Source organism: Centroberyx affinis, unplaced genomic scaffold, assembly GCF_046629955.1.
Source record: "Centroberyx affinis isolate AG114_WGS23_722 - 3 ecotype Tasmania unplaced genomic scaffold, CSIRO-AGI_Caff_v1 ptg003987l_1, whole genome shotgun sequence".
Taxonomy (NCBI): domain Eukaryota; kingdom Metazoa; phylum Chordata; class Actinopteri; order Beryciformes; family Berycidae; genus Centroberyx; species Centroberyx affinis.
The window spans coordinates 22,420-39,891 of NW_027281804.1; the positions used below are offsets into that span (position 1 = coordinate 22,420).

Below are 17,472 nucleotides of genomic sequence, written 5' to 3' on the forward strand. Positions count from 1 at the left end.
GAAGGCTAAAGAGATCAAAGTACTATCTCTCTCTGCCGTTGCCTTGGGAGCAATCATCAATAGAGACGATCAGGTCCACAGTCCGTTCATTGATTAATGAGTGGTCATGTTAAAGAAACAAAACCTCATACATGTCAAAAAGAGAGTTGGTATATACAGACACCATTTAGGCCCTTTGAAGTGTTTTTTTTTCTTTTAGAATACAACATTAATCAGAAAACATTCCCCATTCCTCTTGGTTCTCAGTTTCACAGGGTAGAAACTGATTCTTGGACGGCTTCATTCAAAATGTACATGTAAGTGTATGAACCGAACACTGGTAAACATGCTTCAGTGTCCTGAGACACAAAGAAAGGTAGGAGAGCTCGGTCATCTATGGTTACTAGTGCTGCACGGGGCCCGGGGCCCCTGAAGCCTTTGTACAGCTGGGTCTAAATGGTTAAGAAGGCAGCCAAGTCAGTCAGTCAGTCAATTTATAAACACATAGGCTAAATCTGTTTGACATGCAGCATCTTTTTGCTTGATTGTTGGAATTATTTTGTTTGTTTTTTTGCTTGATTTGAGTCGTGTTTAACGGCAAAGTAGCACATGACGCAGCCCCAGTTCAGAAGCAGAATCCACAATCAAACAGAAGTTGAGGGGGCCTGTTTCAGCAGAGGAAACGTTACACAATGTTAAGACTGAAACACACTGTGTAGGAACAGATATACGTGTGTGTCCACATAATAGGCCATAGTGTAATCTCTACTATATTCTGCTTCTATCTGAAACATTGTAAATGGTTTACCTCACTGAACACAGCCCAGTTGTACATAGTCTCTCCTGGCTAAGGGAGAGCTCAGAGGCGTCTGGGTGCATTTGGGGGAAGAGGGGGGCGTCCCGAGTTCATCCTCGCACATCACATATCATTAATTGTCATTGTCATTATCATCATCACCATCAAAATTACCATCATTAACATAATTTCATAATGGGAATTTACAAAAATAGTTGAACTGAAATCAAACAAACGGCAAGTTACATAAACGGCCCGTTTTTTCATCTCTGCCGCCGGCAGACGACCACAAAGGGTTTTGTTATACAAATCAAAACAGTGGGCAAGGAACAGGAATAGGTTTTGTTGGAGCACAGACACGGCCAAATACAGAGAGAGAGGAGGAGGAGGAGGAGGAGGAGGAGGTGGATCGGGAGAAAGCAGAGGAGGCGGAAGAACAGAAAAAAAAGAAAGACAGAAACATGTAAACGTCTTTCCTGTCTGGGGGAAATTCATGCCCCTCAGAAACTGACCTGTAGCAATCAAAACACCATCAAGCACAATCCGGACATTACCAATCAGGAAATCCACGGTTTAGAGAATTCCGCAACCCATAATCCATTGCGTAATCCAGCCGGTTCCCTGTTCTAGCCCTGGAGCGGGTCCTTTCAGTTCCGGGAGGCCGGGGAAGAGGTGTGGGAGTGTATGAATAAGTAGGCGTACGTGTGTGTGCATGTGTGTGTGTGTGTGTGTGTGTTCTCTGATCATCTGAGTGTGTTTGCATGAGTGTTTTCTTGTGTGTATGCATGTGTGTGTGTGTGTACATTCCGGCATAGGTGTGTATACGGGTGTAAACTTTTAAATCGGGCCGCCGTCCGCTCCCTTAATGCATCTCGGAGTTGAGTTTGTCCTGGAAGATGTACAGGTTGTTGGTGGCGGCGATGGCGATGATGTTCTCGGTCGGGTGCCAGGCGGTGTGCAGGATCTTCTTGGTGAAGTCCAGGCTGTCCACGCTGATGTCGTCCTTCCGGCGCTTCCCCCCGGCAGCGCACACCCTCCGCGGCTTCAGGACGGCCCGGGGTTTGCTGCTCTCCCGGGACGCCTCCAGGGTCACGTCCCGCTTGGTGTTGCGGTCGAACATGCGGAAGAAGTTGTTGTAGGCTCCCGTCATGATCACACTGGGTAAGGGGAGGGGAGGAGGAGAAGAGAGGACAGGAAAAGTGAAGGGAGTGACAAAAGAGGATACGATATGTCAAGTTCTGATCTGGTATGGTCACTCACACTACAACATTCAGTTACTACAGCATGGAGACACATTCTTTCTGTCTCTTCTTGTTCATGCACACATACAAATACACACACACACGTTATTACTATACTTGTGAGGACCTTCACTGGCTACATCCATTCCCTAGCCCCTAACCTTAACCCTCTCCACTACATGCTTAACCTTAACCTAACCTAACCCAAACCTAATCCTAATTCTAACTTTAACCCTAAATCCAAATTGGCCCCTAAAAGAAGTGAGGACCAGTAAAATGTCCTCACTTTTCAAGATTTTCCTCATCTTGCTATCCTTGTGAGGACATATGGTCCTTATAAGTATAAAAAATAAACCGAAAGGATATAAGCACAATATATAAGCACATAAATGAACAAACAAACACAAAAAAGGCTTATATACATGCAGCTATGGAACGCATTTCAAGCTACTTCATATGGAGCATTAATAAACTTCCTATCTGTTCATTTTCTTATTTATATTTGGGCTACCTTGGAAGATCTTTCCCTTATATGTATAGACATACAAGAAAACACACACACACACAGAGACACACACACACACACACACACATGCACACACACACACTTCAGGTACCTGTCCGATCCGTTCCAGGCACACTCAAACTTGTCAAAGATGCAGTCGTTTTCGTAAAGGGAGCACAACTTGCTGCGGAGGTAATCATGAACCTGCAGGAAAACACAGACACACACACACAGGTACGATTAACAATGGGTCCAGTGCATAGTTTCACTCCCATGTATTGATTACAATTGTAAGCTATAAATAGAAGAGCGAGCAGAAGAGCACTGACAAAACTCTCACACACACACACACACACACACACACACACACAGCAGAGTAGAGCACGGACAGACAAAACACATTAAAAGTGGGCAGGTTGTAACACAAACCTCCCCAAAGGCAGGACTAATAAGACACAACACCGGCCCTCAGCAATATGAGGGCCGGGGGTACATTTTTAATCAAAACTCCTTTGCCATATCGCCAAATCCATTAACGTCCACCTCTCCATTATCCTAACCCACCGAGGAGGACAAACACACACACACACACACATGAACACACACGTATATTCACTGACTAATAACTCTTTTCCCCCTTGCGCTTTCCTTCGGCCCGCCTGTGTCAGCATTGTGTCCGCCCAGTGATGCAAGGGGTTGAAATGTACACCGCCATATCTTTATTCAGCCGGAGGCCTACCCCCCCCACCTGCATTAGCCCCCTGTTTTCACATTCTGCATAAAGTCAGCAGTCAACAGTCTCCTCGCAAATCAATAAACGGTCAAGCTGAGGTCGGCTCACGGCTGTGCATCAAACCCCCGGTGACATTTTTGTTTTCCCCTCATGGGTCTTTCCGTGCGGGGGTGAAATGATATTGTGTCAGCTTGACTTGAATATACAGTCGTGTTTTTTTTTTTTTTTTTCAGTCCACGTTTTCTTTGATTTAGCGTTGCATACTCTGCTTCTCCTTTTTTTTCTTGTTCCAAGGGGAATAAAAGTGTTAATGCAGCCAAACCAGAGGAGTTTAACCCCAAACCCCATATTCCACTTCTCTCACTTTCTTCCATTCACCCACTGTTGTTCTTCCCCCACACATATACTGCAACCTATCCCAATCCATCTCTCTCATCCTCTCGTCTACCAACTCTCCCTCTCTTTCTCCCCCTCATTCTCCTCTCCTCCTTTCATCACACCATCCCATCCCTCTCTCTCTCTCTCTCTCTCTCTCTCTCCTCCCTCTCCTTGCTGCATTGCAGATCTAGGTGTCGGGGCTGTGTAAGGTATCCCTCCTTCCCGCTTCACTTTATGAGTGGAGGCTCAGCGCCTATAAATAGCACCGGTGCGTCTTAGCCTCCCACTCTCAGCTGCCTCATAGCCTCTCGCACATCAGGCAGATGCGCGTGCACGCACACACACACACACACACACACACACACACACACACACACACACACATACGTTCACCCACATGCCAGCGGTAGGAATACTAAACACATATTGAACATGAAGTTGACGGACAGTTCTACCGCGCAGGAATGCATAAACAGTAGAGTGTATGGCCTATTGTAAACACTCACAAGCGACATTACGAATTCATTTTGAGATAAATGGAGTGGGTGTGTGTGTGTGTGTGTGTGTGTGTGTGAAAAACAGCTGTAGTGAAAGGGGGAAAAAAGCTCTTTTTATCGGCTTAGTGCACTGTACAGGGATTAACTGAAACGTATATGTGTACATATTCACAGCATGTTAGGCACGCTTAATCTCTCATCCCACGCACACTCCATAATAATAAATTAGTCTCTATGTATCTTTCTCTCACACACACATTCACACACACACACGCACACACGGATGCATCTACGGTCAAAATGAAAAAGTTGGGCCACAGTGAAGGCTTCTGGTGGCTCTGCACTGATGAGGAGTGCATTTTCTGGCATGCAATCAATCCAATTATCCCTAAAAGGTTTTGGAAAAATCGCATCACCACTGATCACTATGATTCTGAGAGATCAACTTCTTCCCATGATGCATTTCTTTCTCGAATGGGACACGTGTTTTCCAGGATGACAATGCCCCCTTTTCAGTAAGACGCGATTAGTCCCCCAGCAGTTTGGATTTCCCATTTTATACCGGTATAAAGTTGGAGAAACCAGATCATCGCTCAAAATCAGCATATTAGTTGTGATTTGTATCGGCCTTTCCCCTGTGAGAGTTGAGTGGATTCACAAGCACAGCAGAAAAAAACCAACCTACATTAATGCTTTCCTTGCTATTGATTAGTTCACCTTGCCTAGAGTCAAGAGAGCGCCTTGCCAAAAAGAATTTCATCAGAGTGGCTTTCAGTGGAGAGTTTGTGGTCTAAATGCTGTTGCAGAGGCCAGCAGGAAAAACAAAACCTGGGGGGAAACTTTGCCCCGTACCACTACTTTCATGCTGGAGTTTCCTGTATTTCAACTAAACCCTCTACACACAGTCAAGACACACACACACCCACCTGGTATGTCTCCAGGGGCTTGCTCTCCATGTTGAGGTCCCAGACCTTGGCGGTCAGGTAGTCTCTGGTGAGCAGGTAGCGGCCGCTGTGGCTGAACTTGACGTCCGACACCGAGGAGATGATCTCGGAGAAGAAGGAGCGGGCGCTGGGGTCCTCGGGCTCCTCGAACACTGCAGAGGACAGTGGGAGGGGGGGTTGAGTCAAGAATGATAAGGGAGGGGTAGCATGGTTTGATATGGGTGTGGAGGGTTGTTTATGCATAAGTGTATATGTTCAAGTATAGGAACACAGTTGGATATGTGTGTTAGATGTATGTTAGCGTACGTGTGTGAGCGTGTTTGTGTGTCTGATCACATGCAGACATAAATAAATCATTCAAGTGAGTCTGACTCTATGTGTGTGAGAGACAGACCGTATAGAGGAATACTCTGTGTGTGTGTGTGTGCTTCCCTGCGCATGTTAAGCAGGGTGTCTGCAGGTTTCAGAAAGCCAAACTTAAGACGTTAAGGCCTTTTTAATGCTACACGGAATTAAATTTAAGACCAACTGAAAAACCCAAATAAAGAAACAAAGCTGTTAAAGTCTATTTCTGACTGAAGTGCTGAAACTATAAATATGCAGTTTAAGAAAAAGGACACCAGAAAATGAATTGTTGTCCTTTTAGGAAAGCAGATTCTATGAAAAAAAGATGATTTGCAAATTACAGCCATGGTCTGTATCAGTCAAAGAGAGGGCCTGCTGTGCAAAGAAATGTCCACTGCATGGTGAAAAAGATTTTGTTCTAAAACAGACAGAAAGTCAGAAATCTCAGTACCTGGCGAAGTAATCATTGAGTTATTGGTGTTGATCAGCAATCCTATCAAACCCTAGCTAATATAGTGTGCTATTGGATTGTGAAAAATCATACTTATTGCAGCTTTAAAAGATCCTTTCTTTGAAGACATGTTCAGACTTTTTCAGGAGCCACCCACAGACACCCTGTTGACACACACACACGTCTCTGCACCCTGGCTCTCAGCGGGGCGTACTCACGTTTGGAGTGCTTGTCACACAGCGCCGCCTCTCTCATGTCACAGAGGCGCAGGGTGCCTTTGCTGCTGCTGTAGACAAACAAGTTACAGTGGTGGGGGTGAAACTCAGCCGCTGTGATCACCTCTGTCAGATCCTCCATGTTGGCTGGCTTGATGTCCACGATGTCTGAGAGGGAGGCGTCGCTCAGGGAAACAACACAGAGAAGGTGGTTCCCAGGGCCTGCGCTCTGTTTCAGCCTACAGACTGTTTCAGCCAGGGCGCCTGCTGTGTTCTGTATGTGCTGCACTCCACTGTTCATATACACTACCAGGCAAAAGTTTGGACACACCACATTTTTCTTCATTTTTACTATTTTCCACATTTCAGAATAATAGTAAAGACATCAAAACTACGAATTAACACAAATGGAATTATGCTGTGACCAAAAAAGTGTTAAACAAATCAAAACTATCTTATATTTTAGATTCTTCAAAGTAGCCGCCCTTTGCCTTGATGGAAAGGCAAAGGCTTTGGAAAGAAATTCATACATAGGATCAACTTCACTATTTATATTTGTCTAAGAAACAAATTTCAAGCATTTAAGAATAATCCTTTAGATCAAAATTACTTTAAGATAATGAAAAACATTCAATCAGGTGTGTCCAAACTTTTGACTGGTAGTGTATATTGACTGATTCATTCATTCATTCATTCATTCAGTGACTGACTGAACTAATTAGATTTTGTTTGAATTTGGGTGGGAATCCACGAGGGTACAAAATCCACATACAGAATAAAATTACAAGTGTATGTAAACCCACAGTATGTAAATTATTTACAGCAGAAAATAAAACATACCAATATAAATGTATCTTGGGGGGGTATTGTTTGGGAGAAAAGTAATAGCATAATAGCGTAAATCCCGTCTGTGACTGTACTGTGTCCTATTGAGCTGGATTAGAACCCAGAAAAAGGGTTGAAATATTTATGCAGCCTTTGAATTATTCATTAAGCTACATTTTCACTCCACAAGAATAATATTCCCCTCCCCCATCACTGTGTATCTTTGTGCATTTCTTTATACAAGGAAGCACTGGCATGGTGGGGTGTTGGGAGTTTGTTTTATGTGTGTGTGCACGTGTGTGTATGTGTGTGTGTGTATGTGTGTACGTGTGAGTGTGTGGGTAGGGATAGATTATTGGGCATGTGTACACATCAATGTGTTAACGCATGCATGAATAACTGTGTGTCTTTGAATATATGCGTTAATAAATCTATTCCTGCTTTTGTGTGAGTGTGCCCACGCCTGCATATGTGCCTCCTTGCATACATCTACCCTATGCATTTTGTCTCTGCCTCGCTCACTGTCTGCTGTGTTTCCCCAAGTCAAAAACACACACACACACACACACACACACACACACACAGAAAAAGGATACTGAAGCTGCGGTCGGTGATGCCCAGATGCCAGAGGTTGATCCTCAGGTCGTCCGCTGACATGTAGGTCTCGCAGTCGGAGTTGACGGAGATGGAGTTGACGTGGTAGGTGTGGGCGTTGGCGAACACCCGCCGCGGGCTCACCTCCACCATCAGGTCCATCGGCTTCAACACCGGCACCTGGGACAGAGAGAAGGAGAGAGGGAGAGAGAGAGAGAGAGAGAGAGAGAGAGAGAGAATGGAGGTGGAGAGAGAGAGAGAAAGGTTATAAGTCACTGATTAGGAGCAGAGAGATGGTTAAAATACAGCGGACAGATTCAATTCAGAGTTTTATATAGCCTTTACTATCAGTCAAAAGTTTGGACACATGCATTTTTCTTTATTTTTACTATTTTCCACATTTTAGAATAATAGTAAAGACATCAAAACTATAAAATAACACAAATGGAATTATGCAGTGACCAAAAAAGTGTTGAACAAATCAAAACTATCTTATATTTTAGATTCTTTAAAGTAGCCGCCCTTTGCCTTGATGGAAAGGCAAAGGCTTTGGAAAGAAATTCATACACAGACATCAACTTCACTATTTATATTTCTCTAAAAAACAAACAAAAGCATAAGCCTTTAGATCAAAATGGCTTTAAGTTAATGAAAAACATAGTACATTTAATCAGGTGTATCCACACTTTTGACTGGTAGTGTATAAATGTATACATTTTTACTGTGTATAAATAACATACATTCATATAGCATTCATTATTTCCACTGACATCAATAACACATATAATGCTAGAATCCAAATTCACATGGATGTCCTTAATTGCACAGTAGAGATTGAGTGTTTAATGTATGTATGAATTTAAAGTTCATGTGTGTTGTGAGCTCATTTGGCTGCCCATCTGCATTTCTCCATAGCATCATTTGCATTAACAAACAATTTGTCTTTGCCAGAACATGATTTACATAGCATTTGAGCCTTTACAGCTTTAATGTGTATCCTGATTTACATATAGCACAGAGGGAGTACACACATACACACACATGCAGACACAGACACAGAAAGACACACTGTACCATACTGTGCATTGATCTGGATAGCCAAGAATACAATAGGTTATTACTGCAAATAGAAACACTAACAGAAACATCAATTTAAATCCTTTGCAGTTCTCGTGTTGCTGCTCTGTGCAGCTGGCAATAGTGGATATCACCCACACCCCCCGCCCCACACACACACACACACACACACCTTTGCGCCAGTGACCCACTTTTGCACATGCACACACATCTGCACCCACTGACCTACTTATGCTGTCCAACCTACTGCATTTATGAATGTTTCAGCGTGTGCGTTCACGTGCGCGAGCGCGTGGCTGTGTGTGTGTGTGTGTGCGTGTACAATGTGAAGGATAGATAGATGATAGATAGATAGATAGATAGATAGATAGATATGTGTGTATTACCTGTAGGGAGGTGACAGTGGAGATGTCCTTGATGCGGCCCTCCTCATCCTTCAGGTTGTATCCCTCCGGCCGCTTATCTCTCTCACTCACCTTCCACAACTTAATGGTCTTATCTGGGAGACAGACAGGACCATTAACCAGTCAGATACAGAAGGACAGTGACAATTTAGAAATTGAACAACTGGATAATAGGTGCTTGTTTATTTGCTTTGCAGTTAGCCAGCTATCTGACAATCTCACATTAGATGTGATTAAGAGGCATCAGACTTGGCTAAATATAGAATTTCTTATCAATCTGGGGAAAAATAAAGTTTTACAGAAGCCCTGTTTCAGGATGATAAAGAGACAGTCCACTCAGGCACTTGAACACATCAGAAACCACAGATTAGGGTGGATGGATGGTAGATTGTTTTGTTTATTCACAGATAAACAAGACAATCCACCACACTTCAACAGACAGCTTGGACTGTAAAGCAGCCATACAGCGCTGATGCATTATTTTATCAACACTAACAGACACGGAGAGTCTCTGTATTATATTGAATAAATGACAGCAGGCATCTCAGCAGCAGCATTAGCTAACTGCTGAGGCAGGTCTTACATTTTTCATACTCTCAATCATAAATAATATAGTACTTATAGAAATCAATACCGCTGCGCTCAAGGACAATCTGTAGATTTTCCAATATAGCCGTAAACTCTCCTCCAAGTGGCACAAACTAAGATCCTAATGCGTTATAGTGTAGCTGCCTCTGTGTAACTGAATCATGTAGTACAGCATGAGCAGAAAAGCCCTGTCTGCACTGCAAACTTATAAGCCTAAATATCCCTTTAGCCAAGGGGAAATGACCTGACCTAAGTGACCCAAATTCAAATGTGGGCTTAACTTCAACTGGTGGGAGTAACTCCATGTCCTTCACTTTGCATCAGTGCATTTTGCGGCACTTGTCTTAGGAGCAAACACTGGGAACACCGATATCCAGAGGTGGAAAGTAATTGTTTAAAAGGTAATTCAAGTGCATTTTGAGGTACTGCCACTTTACTTTACTTTACTAGGTACTGACTTTACACTTTTACATTTATCTGACGGCTGGAGTTACTAGATACTTTGCAGAATAAGGTTTTACTTGCAAAACGTACAATAAGCTCATAAAATATGTTGCATTGTTAGAGTTTAAACTCCCCGACAGTATATGGAGCAGTTCGACCTACAAAATTAAAATATTTCAATAATTAACACTCTGAAAGGAACAATTCTTCAGACAGAATGCGTACTTGGACTTTTGATACTTAAGTAAATTTTACTGCTAATACTTCTATTCTTTTACATAAGTAAACCTTTGACTGCAGAACTTTTACTTTTAATCAAGTAAAGGATTTGAGTACTTTTTCCACCACTGCAGATATCAGAGTTTTAAACAACGTCAAACTTTGGAAAACATACTAATCTGCTACCTGCTACAGTAGTTTGGTGATATTTCCACTGGCAGACTGGAACTAACCTCTTGCAAAAGCCTAAATATCCAAACCTCAGATTGAATCTGGTCTGTTCTACAAAGTATCACCCACTACTGCGGTGACTTCCTGGTTCCTCTAAGAGGGGGGGGGGGTGTCTCTCACCATTGGTGGAGAGGAGGAAGTGGGCGGCGTTCTGCTGAGGCAGCCATCGGATCTTATTGATCTTCTCCTCGATCTCCAGACTCTTAAGGTAGTCGAACTCGGGCTCATGGCTCTGGAAGGTGCTGTAGACGTTGTACTCTCCCTGGGAGAAAGGCTCACTCTTGCTCTAGTGGGGAGAGAGAGAGAGGGAGGGAGAGGGAGAGAGCGAAAGGCAGGGATGATAGAAAGAAAGGGGAGAAAGTGTGTGAAAGCATGGTGAAAAGAGGGATAAGCAGAGGAAGGGAGAGAGAGGGGAAGCGAGAGAGCGACAAGGGGAGCGAAGGAGGTAGGGAGGGATAAAGAGGGAGAGAAAGGAGTTAGGGAGGGAAAAGAGAGGGAAAAGGAGGATGAGTGAGAAGGTGAGAGACACATTTTCTGTATGCATGTAACAAAGGGGGTCAGAGTCAGTCACCTCTACTTTGATGCTCTCAAAAAAATAGCATGACATCGACCCTGCACACCTGTAATGAATCACTCTCACACACAGTAGGAGCATCAACTACCTATCTACACTGTAGCTGGAGGGAGGCGGTGTGTGTTCACCGCCTTCACAGCTGGAGTGAAAACTGCGAAAAAATTGTGTGTGTGTGTGTGTGTGTGTGTGTGCCTACCTCAGGTTCCCTCTGGAAGATGACCACTCGGCCCCCCTTGTCCCCCGTGGCCAGGAGCTCTCCTGTGTGGTTGAACTCTACAGTGGAGATAATATCAGCTGGAGAGAGAGACATAGAGGGAGAGGGAGAGAGAGAGAGAGAGAGAGAGAGAGCAGCCATTAACTAATTGAACACACATTATCATTCATCTACATAATCTGTTTATGATCATCTGCCTCTATATAATCCAGCCAAGTCAACAAGAACTACATTAACATGTAAGTGGATTAAAATATGCAAATGAATGTATTGAAAAAATAATATTTGACCACTAATGCAAATACACTTGCATTCATGTATACACTTGCACAGACACTACAAAGATCATACAGTATGTACTGGCCTCATACATGTAAACACATACATACAGAAACGTTCATTAATTACACACACACACACACACACACACACACACACACACACAGCTGTTTCACACTAGGCACAGGTGTTATCTGTGTCCCAATATGACACATTTCCACTCCAATACACTCTGCTACAATGTGAACTCACTTGAACTGATCACTGGGACTTGTATGTCTGTGTGTGTGTGTGTGTGTGTGTGTGTGTGTGTGTGTGTGTGTGTGTGTGTGTGTGTGTGTGTGTGTGTGTGTGTGTGTATGAATGACAGGCATGTCCCCATCACTAGCTCTGTGTCCCACTGACACACACCAACACAGTCTGACTCAGTGATGAGATGAGGCTGGGCGGTAACATGAGGAGTAAGCACATTATTAACCACTGGCTGACTCAGAAAGCTTTCAGTGCCTCTATCCTGCATCACACTGTACAAGGAGCATGAGACAAAGAGCAGTGAGCTGGGCTGTCTGTGAAGTGCATGCTTTATACGTGTGACATCTCAAGGTTGAATGTGGTTTGATGTTGCCTGTCATCTCCTCTCTGTCTCTATCTCCCACACCTTCCCTGTCACAGTTTTAGTTGCAAAACATTTTGGGAGGCAGAGCTACTCCGGAGGCAGAAATAATCTAATAAAAATAAAAAAAAATAAAAAGAGTTTTTCTGGCTAACTAGGCTAACGTTAGGCTCTGTGAAAAAGCGGTAAGAGGGGAGGAAGGTAATATTATGAAGCTTAGTGCTTTTGCTACCGACTGAAAAAATGCAATCTAGCCAAACTAAGTTATCTAGGTTAGCTAGTTAGCCTAGCTGACCTGTCAACTAGCCATACTAGCCTAATAGCTATAGATAAGCTAGTTAGCTAGTATGCTGACCTTCCAAGATCATGAATGCCATGGTCATGAATGAAAGAAATTGCCATTTATATATTTTTTTATTGATAATAAAAAAATATTGATCTTCTTTGCCATCTAGTTCCTTTTTTCCCATTCAAGTTTGCCAGTTACTTGTGCTCTGAAAAATAGTGATGGTCGATTCACGTACTCAGTATCGTTTGAACGATACTTTAAAGTGAACGAGTCTAGTTGGTTTGCCAACAGAACTGAATTGAGTATCAGTATCTGCTCTCTGTAGCTACAATTGTAAGCGAGCTGACCCACTTCTAAACACAAAGCGAGCATTTGGGACAAAAACAATTGGCAATGTATTCAGTGCTGGCTGGCCCCTCTCCAAAATGGGCGTAATCAACCACAGTTGAGACAAACTCAAAAATTCTTAAACTTCCTTGTCCATTCATTCACTGTCGTCTTTACGTGACGCCCAACAACATAGGTTACAACTGTACGATTCAATCAGTTCGTCCAGCAGTTCAGCTGCTAGTGTATGGGTTAGTGGCTCAGCTGCTGAATCAACATCCTTCTTTCAGACTGAACGAATCGATTCACTACCACCGGACAGCCCGAAATAATCAAGTTAGCTAAAAGAAACGGTCTTCCCACCGCTAAAAAAACTGTGGTTCTGTGGTTAACTCTGCCTCAGCCTGCAGAGCAGCTCTGCCTCTGAGAAATGTTTGTATAGAAAAACTCAAATCTGCTATTGCACTACAAAATAAAAGAAAAAATATCATTAAAAATATGACTCACTTCAAACCCAATGGGTTAATAGAAGGGAGTCCACTGAGCGTCAGATTTGACACAGGTTTTAATAAGCGTGGACTGTAATAAAAACAGAGCGTGGAGTGTGTGTTTATTGAGAGGCTGAGTGATTCAAAACTGTGAGCCTGGCCTGTTATGTGGCGGCCTTGAGAGAGACTGAGCGATGGGGGGAGGCTGTTCCCCCCGTTTCTATCTCCACCACAACACAACCTTACTCACCCTAGTCCTCATTCACTTCATCTATTACGCGTTCCCTCTATCGCTCTCTCCCTCTTTCCCTATCATGTTTCCACCTCTGAATTCGCCATTTCTTGATCTCTCTCCCTCCTTCTGCTCAAGCTTTGATCTCTCTGTCTTGGCAATCTCTAATTCCTCCCTCTCAATTTCTTCCCTCTATTTCAGGCTCTCACTCTCTCTTTCCGTCTCCCTTTCACCCCTCCCTTTCTCATCTTTCCATCTCTCGTTTCTCAATTTCTCTCTTTTGCCCCATTTCACTCTCTCTCTCTCTCTCTCTCTCTTGTCCCTCCCCCACGCCACTCCACTGCCTGGCTGTATGCTAGCGTGTACGTATGGTGGTGCTGGTGGAAGAATGAGAGAGGAAGGGAGGGAAGGGGGGGTTCCTCCGGTGAACAGGGGTTGCCATGGTAACAGGCTGAGCCAACCAGCGGCAGCGGCAGTCGTAGCGGTTTGCTGTATATGGCGTGCTGGTGAAGGAGGAAGTGGGATTCATCAATCCAATCCTCCCAGGAAGAAGGGAGCGTGGTAAAATAATTACGGGTCTGGGCGCTGCAGTGCTGTCCACTATAACAGACGTGCTGCATTAATGCCAGGAGACGGGCCAGCCACTGTGATCCAAATGGAGGACATGCAGATAGCTAATGCACACACACACACACACATAGGCACACTCACTAAAACACAGACCCAAACACATACAGTCAAATGCATATACACACACTGACACATGCCCACCGGAGCATTTTCAAATAGTCACGTAAGGACACACCAAATGTATGTGTTTGATTGTGTGTATGTGTGTGTGTGTGTGTGTGTGTGTGTGTGTGTGCGCGCGCCCCCCATACACTCATAGACAACTGCGTCTCCAGTCACACAGAGAAACAGCCAAGCTAAGCAAAACCACAGAAGCGGCACACAGTATAGCTGAATAGAATATGGAGCACACACTCTCTCCTCTCTCATCCACAATCTGTCTCTTATCCTCCCTCTGCTTTATCTCTCTCTCTCTCTCTCACATCTTGCATCCATCTGTCTTTCCCTCCCTCCCTCACTCTCTCTCTCTCTCTCTCTCTCTCTCTATTGGAAGATCACTACACTGCTAAGAATACGAACAGCAAGCACAGGCACAAGCATCATCAGCACTGTGGCTCTCCTCCAAGAAGCACTACTGGCCAGTGTACTGATGTGTGTGCGCATGCGTGTGCGCATGCGTGTGCATGCTTCTCTGTGTGTGTGTGTGTGTGTGTGTGTTTGTGCCTGTCTGGTCGGCTGTCAAGCTGTAAGTCGATGTCCTGCGATGTGCATGTGTGTGTGTGTGTCCGCTACAGCAAGCTAGCTCTCCCTGTCTCCCACAGACAGTCCATTAGCATCAGCAGCCTTGTCTGACTCACCACCACACTGCAGGGGCTGGGGGAACACACTGCGATTGCAAATGCATGCGCCCACACACACACACACACACACATACTGTATATCCACAACACACACACACTATTACACAGTGAAACTGAACGGGAACAAGGACAAGAACACAAGATAAATGCACACAGTGACACTTGGCTTGTACATGTAGTTTCTCTGCAGGACGTGAATAACGTGGTTGTGAACAAAAACATACACCAACACACACACACACACACACACACACACACACACACACACACACACACACACACAGACGTTTCCAAGAACTGCAGCTCCTCTGAGATCAAAGAGATGGGATTTTCTATAGGGAGTCTCCATTGCACACATTAAGAGTAGGGCTCATCTGTGGCCACAAATTGGACAAGACAAGACACTCACACACTGCTGAGGGCCTGAATAGAGGAGAGGAGAGGAGAGGAGAGGAGAGGAGAGGAGAGGAGAGGAGAGGAGAGGAGAGGGAAATGTTTTGGGGAAAGAAAGGGGGATGACAGCGACAGGGAGGTTTGGAGTCGATAGAGGGAGGGGGATTTCTTTTTTTTTTTTTAATGGGCTACTATAAGGGATGGAGGGGGGGGTAGACGTCCTACAGTCCCAATTATAGATATCCTAGGTCTGGGTAAACACAGGGCATTAAAGCCCAGCCAAAAACACACACTCCTTAACAGCGAGGACAAACCACCACCCAGCAGGAGGCGTGTGTGTGTGTGTGTGTGTGTGTGTGTATGTCTGGGAGTGTGTGTGCGCTGCAGCTCAAGCAGCCCACATTTCCTGTGTACGTGCACACAAGTGTGCGTACTCAATTACCCTCCAAAGAAATAAAGGGAATGAAGGAGAGGAGGAGGGGAGGGAGCGAAGGAGACGAGGGGAGACGTTGCCGGAGGGAGATTGTTAAATTGATCCCTGTCCTGCAGTTTTGGAGCTATCTGGAAAAAGTGGTGTGTATGTGTGTGTGTGTGTGTGTGTTTGTGTTTGAGTGCGTGTGGAGAGGAGTGATTTAAGCCTGGCACAGCGGGGAATCTGCCGTTTCTCCAAACACACAACGGCACAATGGAGCAGAGCTAGTGTGAGCCTAATGGTTATGGACACAAACAATTAGCATCACACACCACCGATCCCGCTTCACCTGTCTGAGAAAACGTTGTCTAGCTGTCGGTCATATTTCACGAATTCCCCCAATCTGTGTTTCATTTTTGATACAAAATCAATTTGTGTCCCACAGATTTGTGAAGAATGTAATATAAAAAGATTAGGAGCTTAGCTGTTTCACACCCAGTCTAACCCAGGCTATATTGAAAACTCAGATTATGTGTCAGCGTCTCATAAGCGCTGATATGTAATCCCATATTCAGGAGGTTTTAATAGAATACTCTCTCTCTCCTTTCATCCCTCTCTCTCTCTCTCTCATTTTACGCTGCCTCTATCGTTCTGTCTTTGTGAGTGTATATGTGTGTGTATGTATGGGTGTCTATCTGTGTCTATGTGCCTTCATATATGTGTGTGTGTGTGTGTGTATGTGTGTGTGTGTGTGTGTGTGTGTGTGTGTGTGTGCGTGCATATGACCCCAGAGAGATGAGTGTATTCCTCTAGTCTCAGACAGAAAGAGAAGTAGGACAGTTCTGCAGAGAAGGAGACGGGGTGTCGTCTGGTCAAACTATTTAAGGAAATTGATCACACACACACACACACACACACACACACACACAATCAAAGGCACTCAGACTGACTGAGATAAAAAAAAAAAAGACATAGTTCCAGAAATAGAGACACACTCACAGAAGATGACACACGTACTCAGACAGAGACAAAATGATGTTCGGGATATTTATACCATTCAGACTCACGTGAGCTTTCGCCTAACTCCAAGTACTCACACGCACACACTGAGACACACACATAATTGCACACAAACCCAAATCGCACACGCGCTCTCACATCCACCACCCACCCACACACACACACACACACACACACACAGTACTCTGGTTCTGAGCTCATGTCTCATACTGGGGCCGCATAATGCATAACTGTGTGCGCCACCAATATGGTCTTCTGGGATAGAATAGGATAGAGCACACACCTTCAGTGTAAGAGGCAAACGGCTCGGGCTCCAGAGAAAGGGTAGTGATGTCGGAGCACAGGACCTGGATGGGGTTCAACATCCTGGGGGAGGACTCCAGGGTGGAGAGGGGTGGACAGGATGGGCGGAGCTCTTCAGGCTATAGCCAGGAGCAGCCCTGCAAGAGGAGCAAGGATGGAGGGACAGGGGAAGGGAGAGGAGGGAGGGGAGAGGATAAGGAAGGGGGATTGGGGGGGGTAGGGACTGAGTTACTGCATCACCACATTTGGCCATGAGCACTCACCAAAGAAAACTTACTGGTGATGTATTAGTGAGTGATCATATCTAGATACCATGATGCATTTGCTGTATATGTTGGGTGGGACAGGAACGCTAGCAAGAGGACAGAGAGAGATTGAGGGCTAATGGGACAAGATCTCAATATGTCTTTCCATACGCTTCTCCTAGCATCA

At 44.6% G+C, this 17,472-nt stretch overlaps 1 protein-coding gene across 1 annotated transcript; it reads right to left on the reverse strand.

Moving 5' to 3' along the window:
- Positions 1–1,637: 1,637 nt before the first annotated feature.
- On the reverse strand, positions 1,638–17,102 carry LOC139663361 (serine/threonine-protein phosphatase 2A 55 kDa regulatory subunit B gamma isoform). Its single transcript, XM_071542008.1, has 9 exons — positions 17,021–17,102; positions 11,237–11,334; positions 10,587–10,752; positions 8,967–9,079; positions 7,506–7,683; positions 6,088–6,252; positions 5,056–5,225; positions 2,634–2,725; positions 1,638–1,932 (listed from the first exon to the last, which is right to left on the reverse strand). The coding sequence occupies exons 1-9, from the start codon at positions 17,100–17,102 to the stop codon at positions 1,638–1,640; spliced, it is 1,359 nt and encodes a 452-aa protein (XP_071398109.1).
- Between the last annotated feature and the right edge of the window lie 370 nt (positions 17,103–17,472).